Genomic DNA, 15,789 nt, shown 5'->3' with positions numbered 1-15,789 from the left:
TGGTGGTGGTTGTAGGGGGTGGGGGGATCACCAGAACGGTGAGTAGATAAATCGTTTATCACTTAGGATAGAAACCAATTGTGTTAACGTGCAATGTACTGTTTCACTAGCCATTTTTACTTTTAAAAAATAACACTTGTTTCATAATAATACCTAATACTGCAATTTTCATATAGTTAAGGTCACTGGACCTACTAAACACAACACGACGACTGATAATCGAAAACTGTATTACACTAGTATTGACATTGTTCTAAGGATACGATCAAAAGTGGATGTGGAACATATATATGTGGAACACAGGGTAAGATTTTTTTCTTTGTATTCGTTTTGGCTTCCTCGGGAGCATAGGCTTATGCAACACTTGGTCAACTCACTAGATTTTCACGAACCCTGGCAATACTTCCCCCCCCCCCATCTCTCTTTCAAACAATTTTTTTCGTGACGTTTTTGGTTTTCTCTCTTCATTTTTCACTGTCTGTAACCACATAGCTCCGAACAATAAAGAGACTTCAAATTTAGATACAGATCCTGATTTAATTTTTATGCCATTGTCGACAATGACGATGAGAATGAATTCCACATTGTTGCCACTCTCATTAAACCGATTATTACTGCTTCTTCAACAAATACAGTGTGTTCTACGTGAGATGTTCACTGTATGCGAGAAGGCAGAGCATCTGCTAAATACAAGACTTCGAACTGTTTTGTCCATTGAATTCCAGTTTGTTTCCTCTAGTTTGTTTCATCATACAATCAACCAGTCAACTAAATTCTTATGTCGTATTCCAATATGCACCGTTAGCGCATATTAGTAGGGTTAGTGATTAACGTGCACTCAAGGCGTGCATGCGGTAGTGTAGGTAAACCGATCCTACGATAAATATGATCCAAGCGTAAGCATTGTTTACATTTAAATAACTAAGATTTTGAAAACAAGGTCATACGTCTAAGAATATATTATTAGTAACGCAATGATTAAAATATTACGACATACTTTCTTCTATCCCGCGGCAACGCGCGGAGACTGTTACGCTAATATCTATATTTATAATTCTATAATTCTCTTCTGGGAGCCGTTAGAAAACAAGCTGCAAGCGCCTCCTTGCAGTCCCCTCTCTTTCTCTCTATCACTATCACTACCACCCCCACCCCCACATTGTCTGGTGAGCTGTGGTCACGCTAAATGTTTACAAAGCTAAATGTTTACAAATCGTAGAGCCGTAGAGCCGGGTTTCTATTAGTAGTTCGATTTTAATCTTACAGTAGGTAACTAAGAAATAACTAAGAGGAGGCTGCTTTCGCGGGGGGTGGGGGGGGGGGGGGTGTAGGGTCGGGGTTAGGGGAAAGGGGGGGGGGGGTTAATGTTTTAAAGCAAATATTTTCAGTGGCAGCATTGGTACTGTCGAATTCACAAATTATGAATTACTGAAAAGTAGAAAATAAAACAACTAAATAGCGGCGTATGATACGCTGCGGGTCGGCTCGTTTTATAATAATCTTTGTTTGTTTAGCAATGAAATAGGCTAAATTAGGATAAAATTTAATTTGAAATAATTTACAAAACTTAATTGTCTTACGCTGGATCCAAGTAAAATATGACCCAATAAATTTTCACCCTATGATGATAGTGTAATAGTCACCATGAGGGTGGTACGGGTTCGAGACACATCATGTCATTGATATATTTTTCCCCTCATAGATAGTGCACAGTGCGAAATCACAACACGCGCGATTGGTTTTAATTAATTATATTAGTTTGACATTAGATTTAATAAATTGTTCATTTATTATTCAAATGAGCTCAGATAATATTATATAAATAAATCGATTTTTTAAAATGATTAAAACATTTTAGCTGAGCTTTGACTTCTTTTTAGATGTGAATGATAAAGTTGCCCTTCGGAACTTGGCATGACAAGGGGCAGGTGAAGTAGAAATTACCTGTGATTTGGTAGAAACAGTATGTGTTTGCCTTGTGACCATGTGTGATTGCGATGTGATTTGGTAGAAACATTATGTGTATACCTTGTGACCATGTGTGATTGCAATGTGATTTGGTAGAAACATGATGTGATTAGCTCACCCCAGCAGGAACCTTGTAGCCACTAAGGACCACATCAGTTGGCAAGATTCGCATGACGCCGGTTGGTGTTGGAAAGTACAGCCTGCAATATACAATATAAACATATTACAGCGCAGTCGCAGTTGAGTTCGTACACCTCAAAATATTATTCATTTTAATTAATGCTTGAATCAGGTCTAATTCTAATTGCAAAGTTCTGTTTAATTGTTCATCACCTGAACGATTCGTTTAAACAGGCTTTAAGATATGGCATCTTAGACAAGGCTTGAGCATCCACCGGCTTGTCTGGGCCCACGACACTCAGAACCTCTCGCCTTAGAGTTTCCTGTTTATCTGGATTCTTGGCCAAGTTGTAGAAGAGAACTTGCAGGTTCCTCGCTGTCTGTGGACGTAGTCGAGTGCTTATATAAAGAGTGGACCTTTTGTGAGAGTAGATCAAGACCTGTCTGTATTATAAAAATCGATTACAAGATGATGTCGTTTTTAGAGCTGTTACGGCTGTTTATTTAGTATAGAAGAATTTTGTATTTAATAAGAAATCAATTATAACAACTTGCTTTGACTAGTAAAACTATGGAGACCGATGAAAAAATCTTAAATTAAATGATTAACATTAAATTTAGATTGGCGTTATCACTATTTCGAAGATATCAAATACGATTTCTGCTGTTTTTGGAAATTCCCTTACAAATAAATTGTCTAATTTGGAACTTGTTAACAATTAAACCCCGCCACTGCAATCAGCTAATGTTTTATGCACGCACGAATGATAGACTTATTTCTAGCGTCAAAGTTTTGAATATTTAAGCGCAAGGCATAAAACAAATCCTTATCCGACTCTACGATTAGTGGTAGGTATGTGGTTTGGTTTAGGGTTAGAGTTAGAGTTGGGGTTATAGGGTTAGGGGTAATAAGGATTTTTTAGGTTTAAAAACTAGAAATACAAGTTTCAGATACTCCTTTTATAATTTTTTATTTGTGTAGCGGGGTTTAACTTTTTTTTTCTAGAAAAGATCCTGGATTGCTTGTTTTGTAAAGTTAAGCCTAAGACTACCAATGTATTTAAATTGCATCATGTCAGCCTCACCGAATCAGTTCCGGTTATATAAAGAACTTCTGTTATGGAGCAAATATATCTCTCGTCCATGATGTTTTCTGAGGTCAGAGAGAGAAGAAAGTTTGGCTCTTCTGGGTCTAGAGTACCGGCCCTTTGCTTATCTTCGACAGCTTTCTTAGCCCTAAGGATGTGTTGAGCTGAGTTTCTGAAATACGATCAAGCAACTGAATGATTAAACATAAATAAATATTTGAAGTTGGAGATTTGCCGCTGAATATTGTAGTACCCCTTACCCGCTACACAAAAAGCCCATTTAACGGATACCAAGAGAAACGTTAGACACCCTGGAACTCTGTGCTTCAAACCGTGCCAAAATACGCACCCTCCCTGTTACCGAAAACAAGATTTTAATTCCGCGGAAACCTTCTTGGGAGTATTGTCATCAACTCCCCAAAGTTTTATGACACTCGGATGAAGGGTGTCGAACCGCATCCGACTTTTGCCTTTTATATAATGTATATTATAGAGAAAGATCGCACCTCCCTGGACGCCGCTCTTGCGATATTAAGAAAACAGATATTTGTTTTGCAGAATTATCCTGCCCTTCTGTGTTCTAATCAACTTCCCAAAATTTCATGGCGACCAGATGAACTGTGTGGTAATGCATTAAAGACAAACAGACAAACACACATACAATGCTTTTGTTATTTGTCTACATTTTAAATTATACATAATCTACAATCAGTGAAGATCCTGACTTTTTGATGATGTTGCAGGCTCTCTCATAATCTCTATATGTTTTGTTCCGAAACCATTTGTGTAGAATGGAAGCGCCAGTATATGCATGAAGCAGAACGTCAAAAATAGCTTTTGTGGCTTTAAGAAATTCAACGGATGTTTCATCTTCAGATCCAGATTTGCTAAGAAAACCAAGTCTAGCATTGAAGCATACGATTCCAATACCTGCAAGCGTAAAATACAAACATTGATTGTTTAGATTTTAAAATTCTACATAAAAAATACAACTCTGAAATCACATACAAAGCAGAGAATTGAATGGGGGTGAGGAAGTGGCTCCAGTAATCGTTTTCAAAGAGTTGAAGCCTTTTATGGAACTATAAACATACCAATTTTGTTAACAATGTACCGCAAGTAAATTTACAATCATATATATATATATATGGTACAATGGCTTCAAGGTAGAATGGAAATTGAAAGAAATGTAACAGAAAATAATATTCTCTCACAACAAATAGAAAGCCATACTAAACATAATAGATAGCAAGCGCATATATGACTACTAAAATACACACATACACAGACGCACACACTGAAATACACAGAAATATGCACGCATATATATATATATATATGTTTGTGTGTGTATATGTGTGTGTGGATAAAGAAAGAACCGCTCCACATACTCAAATAGCCTACCTGATATGCGCCCCGATTTAAGCTATGAAAGCAAAACCTATCTAGAGCAGTGGCGTAGCAGGGATGGTAGGTGGGGTCATAATCCCCCCATAGACCCCTCGGTATATATATAAAGTATGAGGGGGTGTAAATCGAAAGTTTGAGGGGGGTGGTGCAAATTTAAAGTTTGATGGGGGGGGGGGTGAAAATCGAAAGCTTGACCACCCCCCCCCCCCCCCCCCCCAGAGACGATCCTGGCTACGCTACTGATCTAGAGTAACAATTACGAAAAAGCTTATCAATGTATTTATATGCAATAGGTATCTTTTTCATATAGAAGTACCAGACAAAATAAAAAAAAAACAAATCATTTATCTGTTGGTTCCTAAAATGTCACATTTTAAAATGCTACTAAACATTAAGGAATTACAATAGAAATTGTTATCTATGTGCATACTTTCTGCAGCAAAACGGAAAAAGTAGTCCTGCATCTCTTCACCGTCCATCTCTTGAGTGGACAGGATGTGAACAAATTCATCCGCGACTTGGTTCTGTGGGGCGAGGTAGTGGTGTGCTGAGTCGGCTTTCATCAGACGTTTGTTGGCCGGTGTCCGCACTTTGTACCACTCTTCTCCGTTCCTTCAACACCCACAGTTTTTGTTTTTAACATTACAGCATTTTATAAATTGTTTTCATCAGTACAGTATTCTAATTTTTTGATATCAGTATATCATTGTAAAAATTGATTTTAACAGACGAACATTTCAAACATATTTTTACTTTCTCGTATACATGGTATATAGGAAGTATTGTAATCGTGCACAAAAATACATGAAATTTTGACAATTTTCATCGTTTTACACCTCAGTACTTCATCATATACAGAGTATAGGGGACTTATTTTTATCGGGCAAAAATAATAAATCCAGATTTATCAAACTTTTTACGTTTTATGCGAAATCAAGTTTGAAAAACTAGGCTTTGCAATTATGTCCGTGTGTGCGTGTATGTCTGTCTGTGAACACGATAACCTGAGTACCTTTACAGTTAGGTTGATGAAATTTCATATATAAGTACTATATCAAATTTGTAGTTCTGTATCGACCTTTCAGCACTTTCCGATAACAGGAAGTGGAACTTATTCTACTTTCAATTTTTCAAAAGCCTATAACTGTTTCAGATAGATAAATGAAATTTCAAATGTAAGTAAATGATCTAATTCTCCATCTTCTGTCAAATTTTGAGTAATTTCCTTTGACCGGAAGTAGTAATTTACGCTATGAAAAAACGCATGTGAATATATAAAGTACTAATAATATTCCGCATTAATATACACATTTTGTTTGGCGTTTACTTGGTGCGCAATTCTTTATTTTACGAGATTCTATTCTATTTTAAAAATTTTAAGTACTTGAAAATAGATTAAAAAGTCATGTCTATATCCCGCGTCGCCATTCCCTGTTGTGTTACATAAGAATATTCGAGAACATTTAGGGGAGATCACTACCGGTTTATTTTATACGAGCCGACCCGCGGTGTGTCATACGCCGCTATTTAGTTGTTATTTTTTCTACTTTTCAGTAATGCATAAATTGTGAAATCGACAGTACCAATGCTGCCACCGAAAATATTTGCTTTAAAACACTACCCCCCCCCCCCGACGTGAAAGCAGCCTCCTCTTAGTTACCTCCTCTAAATTTAAAATCGTTTAAAACTAAATTATCTGCCCCTAATAGCCGTCACCAAAGCCGGTTCTACGATTGTATTATGTAAACATTTAGCGTGAACCACAGCTCACCAGACCATGTGAGAGGGGGGGGGGGGGTAGCGATAGTGAGGAAGAGAGGGGACTGTAAGGCGCGCTTGCAGCTTGTTTTCTAACGTCTCCCAGAAGAGAATTATATATATATAGACGTAGAGCATGTTTTAAAATGTTTTCATCCCTAGAGAATTTTAAAATAATGAATAGTTCTTTTTTTCTACAGCATAACGAATTTAATATGGTCTCACTAGAGTAATATGTGACTACTATTAGGTCAAACACACATGACGTAACAATCTAATCGGGGGGGGGGTGGTGGCTGGGGTGGGGAGGTAGGGGTTTTGACTCATGGGTGGCTGTGTGAAGAGGTAGAAGGGGTAAAAAGTACATTACGTTTCAAGTTGTTAAAATATCGATAATTTTAGTCTATTTACTACTATTTAGCAAATGATCAACAGTAGTCATAGCATTTATTTATTTATTTTGGTTAATAATGGAAAAAACTCAATGTATTAAAACAATATAGGTCATGCAGCTACTTCCCTAAGTGTGGTCATGTGTGTTTGTATGGGGGATGAGGGGGGGGGGTGGATATTTTATAACGAAGTGTTACGATCGGGTTGGGGTGGTTGACAGTGTTTTGAACTTACAAGGATGCCAGGGTCTGCTTATATCCGGTTCTCTTCGCGTAGACAAGATCAAGTTCTGCCGGTGGACGGTAGGGAAATTTGCCTTCGTTTCTAAATATAGTTTCCATGTCTTCTGGGCTGCTAGTCTGGACGATGAACTTGTCTACACGATATTTGAATATGGGGCCGTATTTTCTGTGCATTTCTCGGTGTAGCAGGTAAGTCGTGTCAGCAGTGTAAGGAGCTGGTGGAAAAACGTTGTTAGACCTCGTCATTATACACAAGTGTGTACACAAGGACACGGAGACATATACACGTGTGTGTACACTCGAAACGTAAAAATATATTTACACGTGTAAACGAGAACACATAAACCTACACACACACGTGCACCCGTTTCAAATTAACTTCCCCCCCCCCTCCCAAACACACATACCTGCACACAAAAACACGTAGAAATGCACACATACAAGTTCACATATGACACTTACACACAAACACACATATGTACACGTAAACACATACACATGCACACAACCCTACAGCATGCAATGCATACACTTATATTCTTTAACATAACAATTTACCAATTTATCACTGTTCATTCTGACGGCTTAACAGTGAATGTGCTTTATAATATTATATCACATAAACGTGTACTCCCTGAGTGGCTTATGATGTAGTATTAAATCAACGTGTGCTTACTAAATGATTTATAATTTAGCTTATAATCCTTGTGTAAAGTTTGAAGGCGCAGCCTAACACAAATTAAATTGTTCTCACTGAATTGTTTATGATGTAACATAAAATATATGTGTACTCACTGAATAATTTATAATACAGCATGAAATAAGTATGTACTCACAGAATGGTTTATAATGCAGCATGAAATAAGTGTGTACCCACAGAATGGTTTATAATACAGCATGAAATAAGTAGGCCTATGTACTCACAGAATGGTTTATAATGCAGCATGAAATAAGTATGTACTCACAGAATGGTTTACAATGCAGCATGAAATAAGTGTGTACTCACAGAATGGTTTATAATGCAGCATGAAATAAGTATGTACTCACAGAATGGTTTATAATGCAGCATGAAATAAGTATGTACTCACAGAATGGTTTATAATGCAGCATGAAATAAGTCTGTACTCACAGAATGGTTTATAATGCAGCATGAAATAAGTATGTACTCACAGAATGGTTTATAATGCAGCATGAAATAAGTATGTACTCACAGAATGGTTTATAATGCAGCATGAAATAAGTATGTACTCACAGAATGGTTTATAATGCAGCATGAAATAAGTATGTACTCACAGAATGGTTTATAATGCAGCATGAAATAAGTATGTACTCACAGAATGGTTTATAATGCAGCATGAAATAAGTATGTACTCACAGAATGGTTTATAATGCAGCATGAAATAAGTATGTACTCACAGAATGGTTTATAATGCAGCATGAAATAAGTATGTACTCACAGAATGGTTTATAATGCAGCATGAAATAAGTATGTACTCACAGAATGGTTTATAATGCAGCATGAAATAAGTCTGTACTCACAGAATGGTTTATAATGCAGCATGAAATAAGTCTGTACTCACAGAATGGTTTATAATGCAGCATGATACCAATATACGGCCACAAGTAAATGCCTCGTGGGCCGGGAATCTCTCGGAAGGGTCGGGCATTGACCTGCTCACTCCTCGTATCCACGGATACAGTGGACATCCAGTGTTGCCTGCACTGAGTACCGAGTGCCGCTTTTATCCATCTGTTTAGTGCTGCCATTTATTCAGAGTCTGTTGGATTAGGTTTACATCATTTTAACAGGGTTAATCTGATTTGCTGTTACCTACTTGAGCACAACTTATAATTTAAAATATAGACCATTTATACAGGATTAATACGAGGCCCATCTAAGGCAAAATATAAACATGACCCCACTAAGACTGTAGTTAAACATGACCCCACCAACGTTGTAGTTAAACATGACCCCACCAACGTTGTAGTTAAACATGACCCCACCAACGTTGTAGTTAAACATGACCCCACCAAGACTGTAGTTAAACATGACCCCACCAAGACTGTAGTTAAACATGACCCCACCAACGTTGTAGTTAAACATGACCCCATCAACGTTGTAGTTAACCATGACCCCACTAAGACTGTAGTTAAACATGACCCCACCAATACTGTAGTTAAACATGACCCCATCAACGTTGTAGTTAACCATGACCCCACTAAGACTGTAGTTAAACATGACCCCACCAAGACTGTAGTTAAACATGACCCCACCAATACTGTAGTTAAACATGACCCCATCAACGTTGTAGTTAACCATGACCCCACTAAGACTGTAGTTAAACATGACCCCACTAAGACTGTAGTTAAACATGACCCCACCAAGACTGTAGTTAAACATGACCCCACCAACGTTGTAGTTAACCATGACCCCACTAAGACTGTAGTTAAACATGACCCCACCAAGACTGTAGTTAAACATGACCCCACCAACGTTGTAGTTAAACATGACCCCACCATCGCTGTAGTTAAACATGACCCCACCATCGCTGTAGTTAAACATGACCCCACCCAGACTGTAGTTAAACATGACCCCACCCAGACTGTAGTTAAACATGACCCCACCCAGACTGTAGTTAAACATGACCCCACCAAGACTGTAGTTAAACATGACCCCACCCAGACTGTAGTTAAACATGACCCCACCCAGACTGTAGTTAAACATGACCCCACCCAGACTGTAGTTAAACATGACCCCACCAACGTTGTAGTTAACCATGACCCCACTAAGACTGTAGTTAAACATGACCCCACCAAGACTGTAGTTAAACATGACCCCACCAAGACTGTAGTTAAACATGACCCCACCAAGACTGTAGTTTAATATGACCCCACCAAGACTGTAGTTAAACATGACCCTACCAACGCTGTAGTTAAACATGACCCCACTAAGACTGTAGTTAAACATGACCCCACCAACGTTGTAGTTAAACATGACCCCACCAAGACTGTAGTTTAACATGACCCCACCAACGCTGTAGTTAAACATGACCCCACTAAGACTGTAGTTAAACATGACCCCACTAAGACTGTAGTTAAACATGACCCCACCAAGACTGTAGTTAAACATGACCCCACCAACGCTGTAGTTAAACATGACCCCACCCAGACTGTAGTTAAACATGACCCCACCAAGACTGTAGTTAAACATGACCCCACCAACGCTGTAGTTAAACATGACCCCACCCAGACTGTAGTTAAACATGACCCCACCAAGACTGTAGTTAAACATGACCCCACCAACGTTGTAGTTAAACATGACCCCACCAAGACTGTAGTTAAACATGACCCCACCAAGACTGTAGTTAAACATGACCCCATCAACGTTGTAGTTAAACATGGCCCTACAAAGGCAAAAACGCCACAACGTGAGCAATTGTTTAATGAAATATTAGTTTCTGAATCAGTAGCCTACACTCAATTAAAGCAAATAATCAGCATTTGATGCACTGAAAATTCAAAAACAAGACTAATCTGCGTTTTTAAATAAAATGAATGGTTGCCATTGGTATTTCAGCCCCATTACTGTTTATAAAAACTTGCGTACCCGTCCCCGCACGTTGCCGCGGGGATAGAAGAAAGGCTGACGAAATAAATAAGAAGGGTTTCATCAATGCGTTATCAATCCTATATTCTCAGACGTGTGGCCTTCTTTTGTAAAAAGAGTTATTTAAATGTAAATAATGCCTGCGCTTGGATCATAATTATCGGGACACGGATTTACCTACACTACCGCATGAAAACCTTGAATGTACGTTAATCACTCACCGAAATAGTGAGGTAGAACACACTTCGGTGACCGCCCATGTGTCAAGGACATATAGGGGCGCTCTCGGGAGCCCCCAATTACACTATCGCAGAGGTACTGCGTACGGCCCCTGCCTACTTAATCTAAAACTAACATAGGCGCCATCGTGCCAAATAACATCCTGTTAACAATGATGCAGATTGCGTCATTCACTTATGTTATGCAATGAACATGATTTTTTTTCTTTAACAAGTAAAATAATTCTTTGACGTGTTTTAAACATCAGTGTGGCTGATACATTATGTTAGCGTTACTAATGGTCTATTATTAGATGCCCGATCTCAATATCTGATTGGATCGTCTAAAAATTAATGCTAATTGCATCATTCGCAAAGTAAAAAAACTGTTTGGATTTTTAACGGACAAAAAGAAACATCCCACTTAATAATCTAACCTTGGTTAATTTTTCTTATTATTAAAATTAAACGTATTACAGGGCACTCAGCGGACCATGTGAGCCTTTGGGGGCCGGAACTGTAATTTTTGTTCTCAGTCAAATCGCACCCTACCAGGGCGCCTGATTCAATTTAGTGAACTTCTGTAACGCCCCAGAAACCTTCTCGGGAGTATTATCAACTCCCTAAAGTTATAAGGCACTCGGATAAACGGTGTCGAACCGCATCCGACTTTCATTTGTCTAAATATATTTGGTTTATAGAGAAAAATCGCACCCTCCTGTGGCGCCGCCCTTGCGAAATTAAAATTTTGGTTTACAGAAACCTCGCCTGGCGTGTTTAATCAACTCCCTGAAGTTTGATGATGATCAGATGAATGGTGTCAACCCGCAATTGACTTTTATTTTTATATATCGTATATAGAGAAAAATCGCACCCTCCCGTGACGCCGCCCTTGCGACATTAAAGAAGGATTTTCCACAGAAACCTAACCAGGAGTGTTCTAATTAACTTCCCAAAGTTTCACGGGGATTGGATGAACGGTTTTGAACCGCATTCGAAATTTTTGTTTTTATATACCGTATATACAGTAAAAACTAATCGCGCGCTACCCCTGCGAATTTAAACATTTTTTTTCGCAGAAACCTCCCCAGGAATATCTCAACAACCCAAAGTTTCACGGCGATGTGATGAGAGGTGTAGTAATGCATAAAAGACACACACACACACACTGACACACAGACACACATACATTGATATATATATATATATATATATATATATATATATATATATATATATATATATATATATATATATATATATATATATATATATATATATATATATATATATATATATATATATAAAACCAAAACCATATATATATATATATATATATATATATATATATATATATATATATATATATATATATATATATATATATATATAAAACCAAAACCAACACTACACATTGGTTTAAGCCTAACCCTACCCTAGCTCTAACCCTAACCCTAACCCTAACCCTAACCCTAACCCTAACTCTAGCCCTAGCCCTAACCCTAACCCTAACCCTAACCTTAACCCTAAACCTAAACCTAACCCTAAACCTAGCCCTAACCCTAACCCTAACCCTAACCCTAACCCTAACCCTAACCCTAACCCTAAACCTAAACCTAAACCTAAACCTAAACCTGACCCTAAACCTAGCCCTAATACTAACCCTAACCCTATCCCCAGCCCTAACCCTAACCCTAACCCTAACCCTAAACCTAACCCTAACCCTAACCCTAGCCCTAACCCTAACCCTAACCCTAACCCTAACCCTAACCCTAACCCTAGCCCTAGCCCTAACCCTAACCCTAACCCTAACCCTAACCCTAACCCTAACCCTAACCCTAACCCTAACCCTAGCCCTAGCCCTAACCCTAACCCTAACCCTAACCCTATCCCTAACCCTAACCCTAACCCTAACCCTAACCCTAGCCCTAACCTTAGCCCTAGCCCTAGCCCTAGCCCTAGCCCTAGCCCTAGCCCTAGCCCTAGCCCTAGCCCTAGCCCTAGCCCTAGCCCTAGCCCTAGCCCTAGCCCTAGCCCTAGCCCTAGCCCTAGCCCTAGCCCTAGCCCTAGCCCTAGCCCTAGCCCTAGCCCTAGCCCTAGCCCTAGCCCTAGCCCTAGCCCTAGCCCTAGCCCTAGCCCTAGCCCTAGCCCTAACACTAGCCCTACCCCTAGCCCTAACCCTAGCCCTAGCCCTAAACCTAGCCCTAACCCTAACTCTAACCCTGTCCGTGGGGGGGGGGGTAATGTCCTACTGGGCGGGGGTAATTAACAGGGGGGGGGTGGTTACTCCGGGGGGTAATGTGGGGGGGGGGGGAATGTCCTGGGGGTAATTGACAGGGGGAAATGCCCTGTTCCCGTGTTTTCTATATGTTATTAATAATGGCTCTTATCTCTTCAACAGAAATATAGGCTTAAAAACTATAATCTGTACCGGACATTCAATGGAAATAACATAAATCTGTCAGCTGTACCGGACTTTAAACATTAAACAACAATAAGCTTATAAAACCTATTAAACTGTGAACTACAGCAATCGATATACATATACATATATTTAAAGCCTTAGGGCCTTGACAGCTCAGGGCATAGTGTGTTGACAGATGCGTCGATTACAGACAAGGCCTGCTGTGTTCGTGTTTATGATTAACGGTCCCAAATGTCAATACCATTTAGCAATACTTTTAAATTTGGAGTGTGTTAAGTACGTGATTAGGAACTACTTGTGGGTACTAACATACACATAAGTGGCCTAAACAGTATGTAATAAGCGGTGGCTAGGACAAATTTTAAAAAAACACACGATATTGTGAATTATGTGATTTAGCAGGCTATAAGTTATATATCAGGCGCATATGATAAAGATGTGAGAACCCTAAATAAATACTTCGGCATAAGATCCACTTGTCTGTTTGCCTTCAAGCACGATAGGGGATATAAAACGTTGTAAAGTTTGTAGACTAAAGTACCCTGAAAATCAACGCTTTAGCTTGCTGTTGGGAGATAGGTGCATCTGTACTTAGAAATATGTTAAGAGAAAAAAGTATACTAAAACAATGTAAACCTTATATCGCTGGATGTGAGCTCACACCTTGCGATATTTGTGTGACTTTTCTATACACAGACTATACAACATTAATTAAGTTAATCAATAATGGTGAAAATATTACTCTCTGGTATTTTCTATAGGACTAGTGGGAATAGTTGAAACACGATGCTCTAGTGAAAGGGTACATTGTACGATTTGCAAATCTACTAGTAGTAGTTTGGATGTATTTAATTTTTTACCCCTCCCGGACCCCCACCCCCACCCTATACATGGATTAACATTTAGGTTATTAAGATTCTCAACCAAACCGTTTTCATCAGGCATATATATTGCAGCTTGAGTTGATGTAGCTCATCCCCCCCCCCCCCCGTCACCCCCACGGTGATTACTTTAAACTGTACTCAGATAATACTAACGATTTGAATCTATATTCGGTTATAAATTAAGCCGGATGTTGCATGTTTTCTTTATCATTAGCAGTTTTACGTCATGGTGTCACCCCCCCCCCCCAACCTCCACCCTTATCGGGATTTGTCCACTTTGCTCTTAAAAGGATATTTAATTCACTCTAATTAATCATTTAATTAAGTGACATTGTCATTTTTCTGTATATATTTTGCTATTTTTTGCCTGGGTGTCACCCCTTACAATTAAGACGCCAGCGGGAGTGCTGTATGAAAGCCTTGTGTGCACGCCCTACTAAGGAGAGAGAACACACCTCGTTGACCGCCCGTGTCTTAAAGCTATAGCGTGGCGTTCTCTGTAGCCATAGGTAGCAATCGCTAGCCATCGGTAGCCATCTGTAGCCATCGGTAGCCATCTGTAGCCATCGGTAGCCATCGGTTACACCAAACCAGAAGGTGCGCCTGATGCGTCCCCCTGCGTTATCAAAGTAACTCCAGTTTGTCCCTATCCGAGGGTGCTCTTTAAAACGAACGAAGGCGCTATAGTGCTCACGAGGAAGCCCAGGGCGGAAAATTGCAGTCTCCCGGGTCGTAGGATGAGGCATCTAAATAGATTTAGTGAACAGTTAAATACCGTAGCACTCACCGGGTAGCCCAATGACTATATCACACCCTGCCGGTCCTGAAAGACGCGCTGGTTTCGATTTAGTAAACTTTTACATCTATCCATAGTGTATTGCACTCATTGAAACAAACAAAGTCGCCATGGTGCTAGCCAGGGGTACCAGTGCATACTTTGCAGGGGCATTATCGCTCCAAAATGTATATATTTTTGGTTTGAAGCCGCACCATGTGTATTATCATCAACTATCTAAATTTTATGGCAATTGGATGAAAGGGTTCTAGCGTTATGATTAAAGACAAACAGAAAATCAAACATTGTTTTAGCTATATAGATATATGTAAACATACATTAACTTACCATTACCTGTTTGAAAGATTAGCGTTTTGAAAGCAATTTAAAACAAGCAACGGTTTGTATTTTCGTCTTATAAATAAGGTAAAATAAATTGTCAAATTGAATTTAAAATTCAAACAGAAAATTAAATATTGATCGAAGATAGCATACAGTGATGGCAGGATGTAGGTCCCAGTTAGAATACAAACAGAATCATAGCAGTTTAAAATCTTAGTTACTTGATTTTTTAAATGAACAATTACTTTGCTTTAAACTGCTGCACTCGTTTTACTTGTGCTTATGTATCTAATTTTTAAAAAAAAAATGTTTAACGTGCAATTTATTTTTAAAAATGATAATTCCTTATATTTTAAAAAAAGTAACTGTTGTAACGTACAGATCATACAGTAACTTAAAATAACAATGTTTATATTCAGATGGAAGATCCAAAGATGAGAGCTCAGTAAACTGCAAATTTAGGGCCAGAATTGGAAAACAAAATGAAATGTACACATTCATGAATTTTACAAAATTATAGATGACATGGGATGTGAGGAAATCTTTACACTTTCCCAGT

General features: G+C 38.8%; 1 protein-coding gene across 1 annotated transcript in view; it reads right to left on the bottom strand.

The window, feature by feature from the left end:
• Positions 1–15,293, bottom strand: part of LOC131940878 (putative cytochrome P450 CYP44) — an 18,500-nt gene extending 3,207 nt beyond the window's left edge. Inside the window, exons 1-8 of the mRNA XM_059299781.1 lie at positions 15,237–15,293; positions 8,560–8,757; positions 6,972–7,194; positions 5,017–5,198; positions 3,902–4,106; positions 3,174–3,348; positions 2,302–2,468; positions 2,087–2,168 (exon numbers count right to left, since the gene is read on the bottom strand). Of these exons, the coding sequence (XP_059155764.1) occupies positions 2,087–2,168; positions 2,302–2,468; positions 3,174–3,348; positions 3,902–4,106; positions 5,017–5,198; positions 6,972–7,194; positions 8,560–8,746 (1,221 nt within the window). The 5' untranslated portion in view covers positions 8,747–8,757; positions 15,237–15,293. The remainder of the gene's footprint in view (positions 1–2,086; positions 2,169–2,301; positions 2,469–3,173; positions 3,349–3,901; positions 4,107–5,016; positions 5,199–6,971; positions 7,195–8,559; positions 8,758–15,236) is intronic.
• Between the last annotated feature and the right edge of the window lie 496 nt (positions 15,294–15,789).

The sequence above is a fragment of the Physella acuta genome, unplaced genomic scaffold (genome assembly GCF_028476545.2).
Source record: "Physella acuta isolate Inbredline_101_S28 unplaced genomic scaffold, ASM2847654v3 ptg000335l, whole genome shotgun sequence".
Lineage (NCBI taxonomy): Eukaryota > Metazoa > Mollusca > Gastropoda > Physidae > Physella > Physella acuta.
This window is presented reverse-complemented; position numbering and strand designations above follow the sequence as displayed.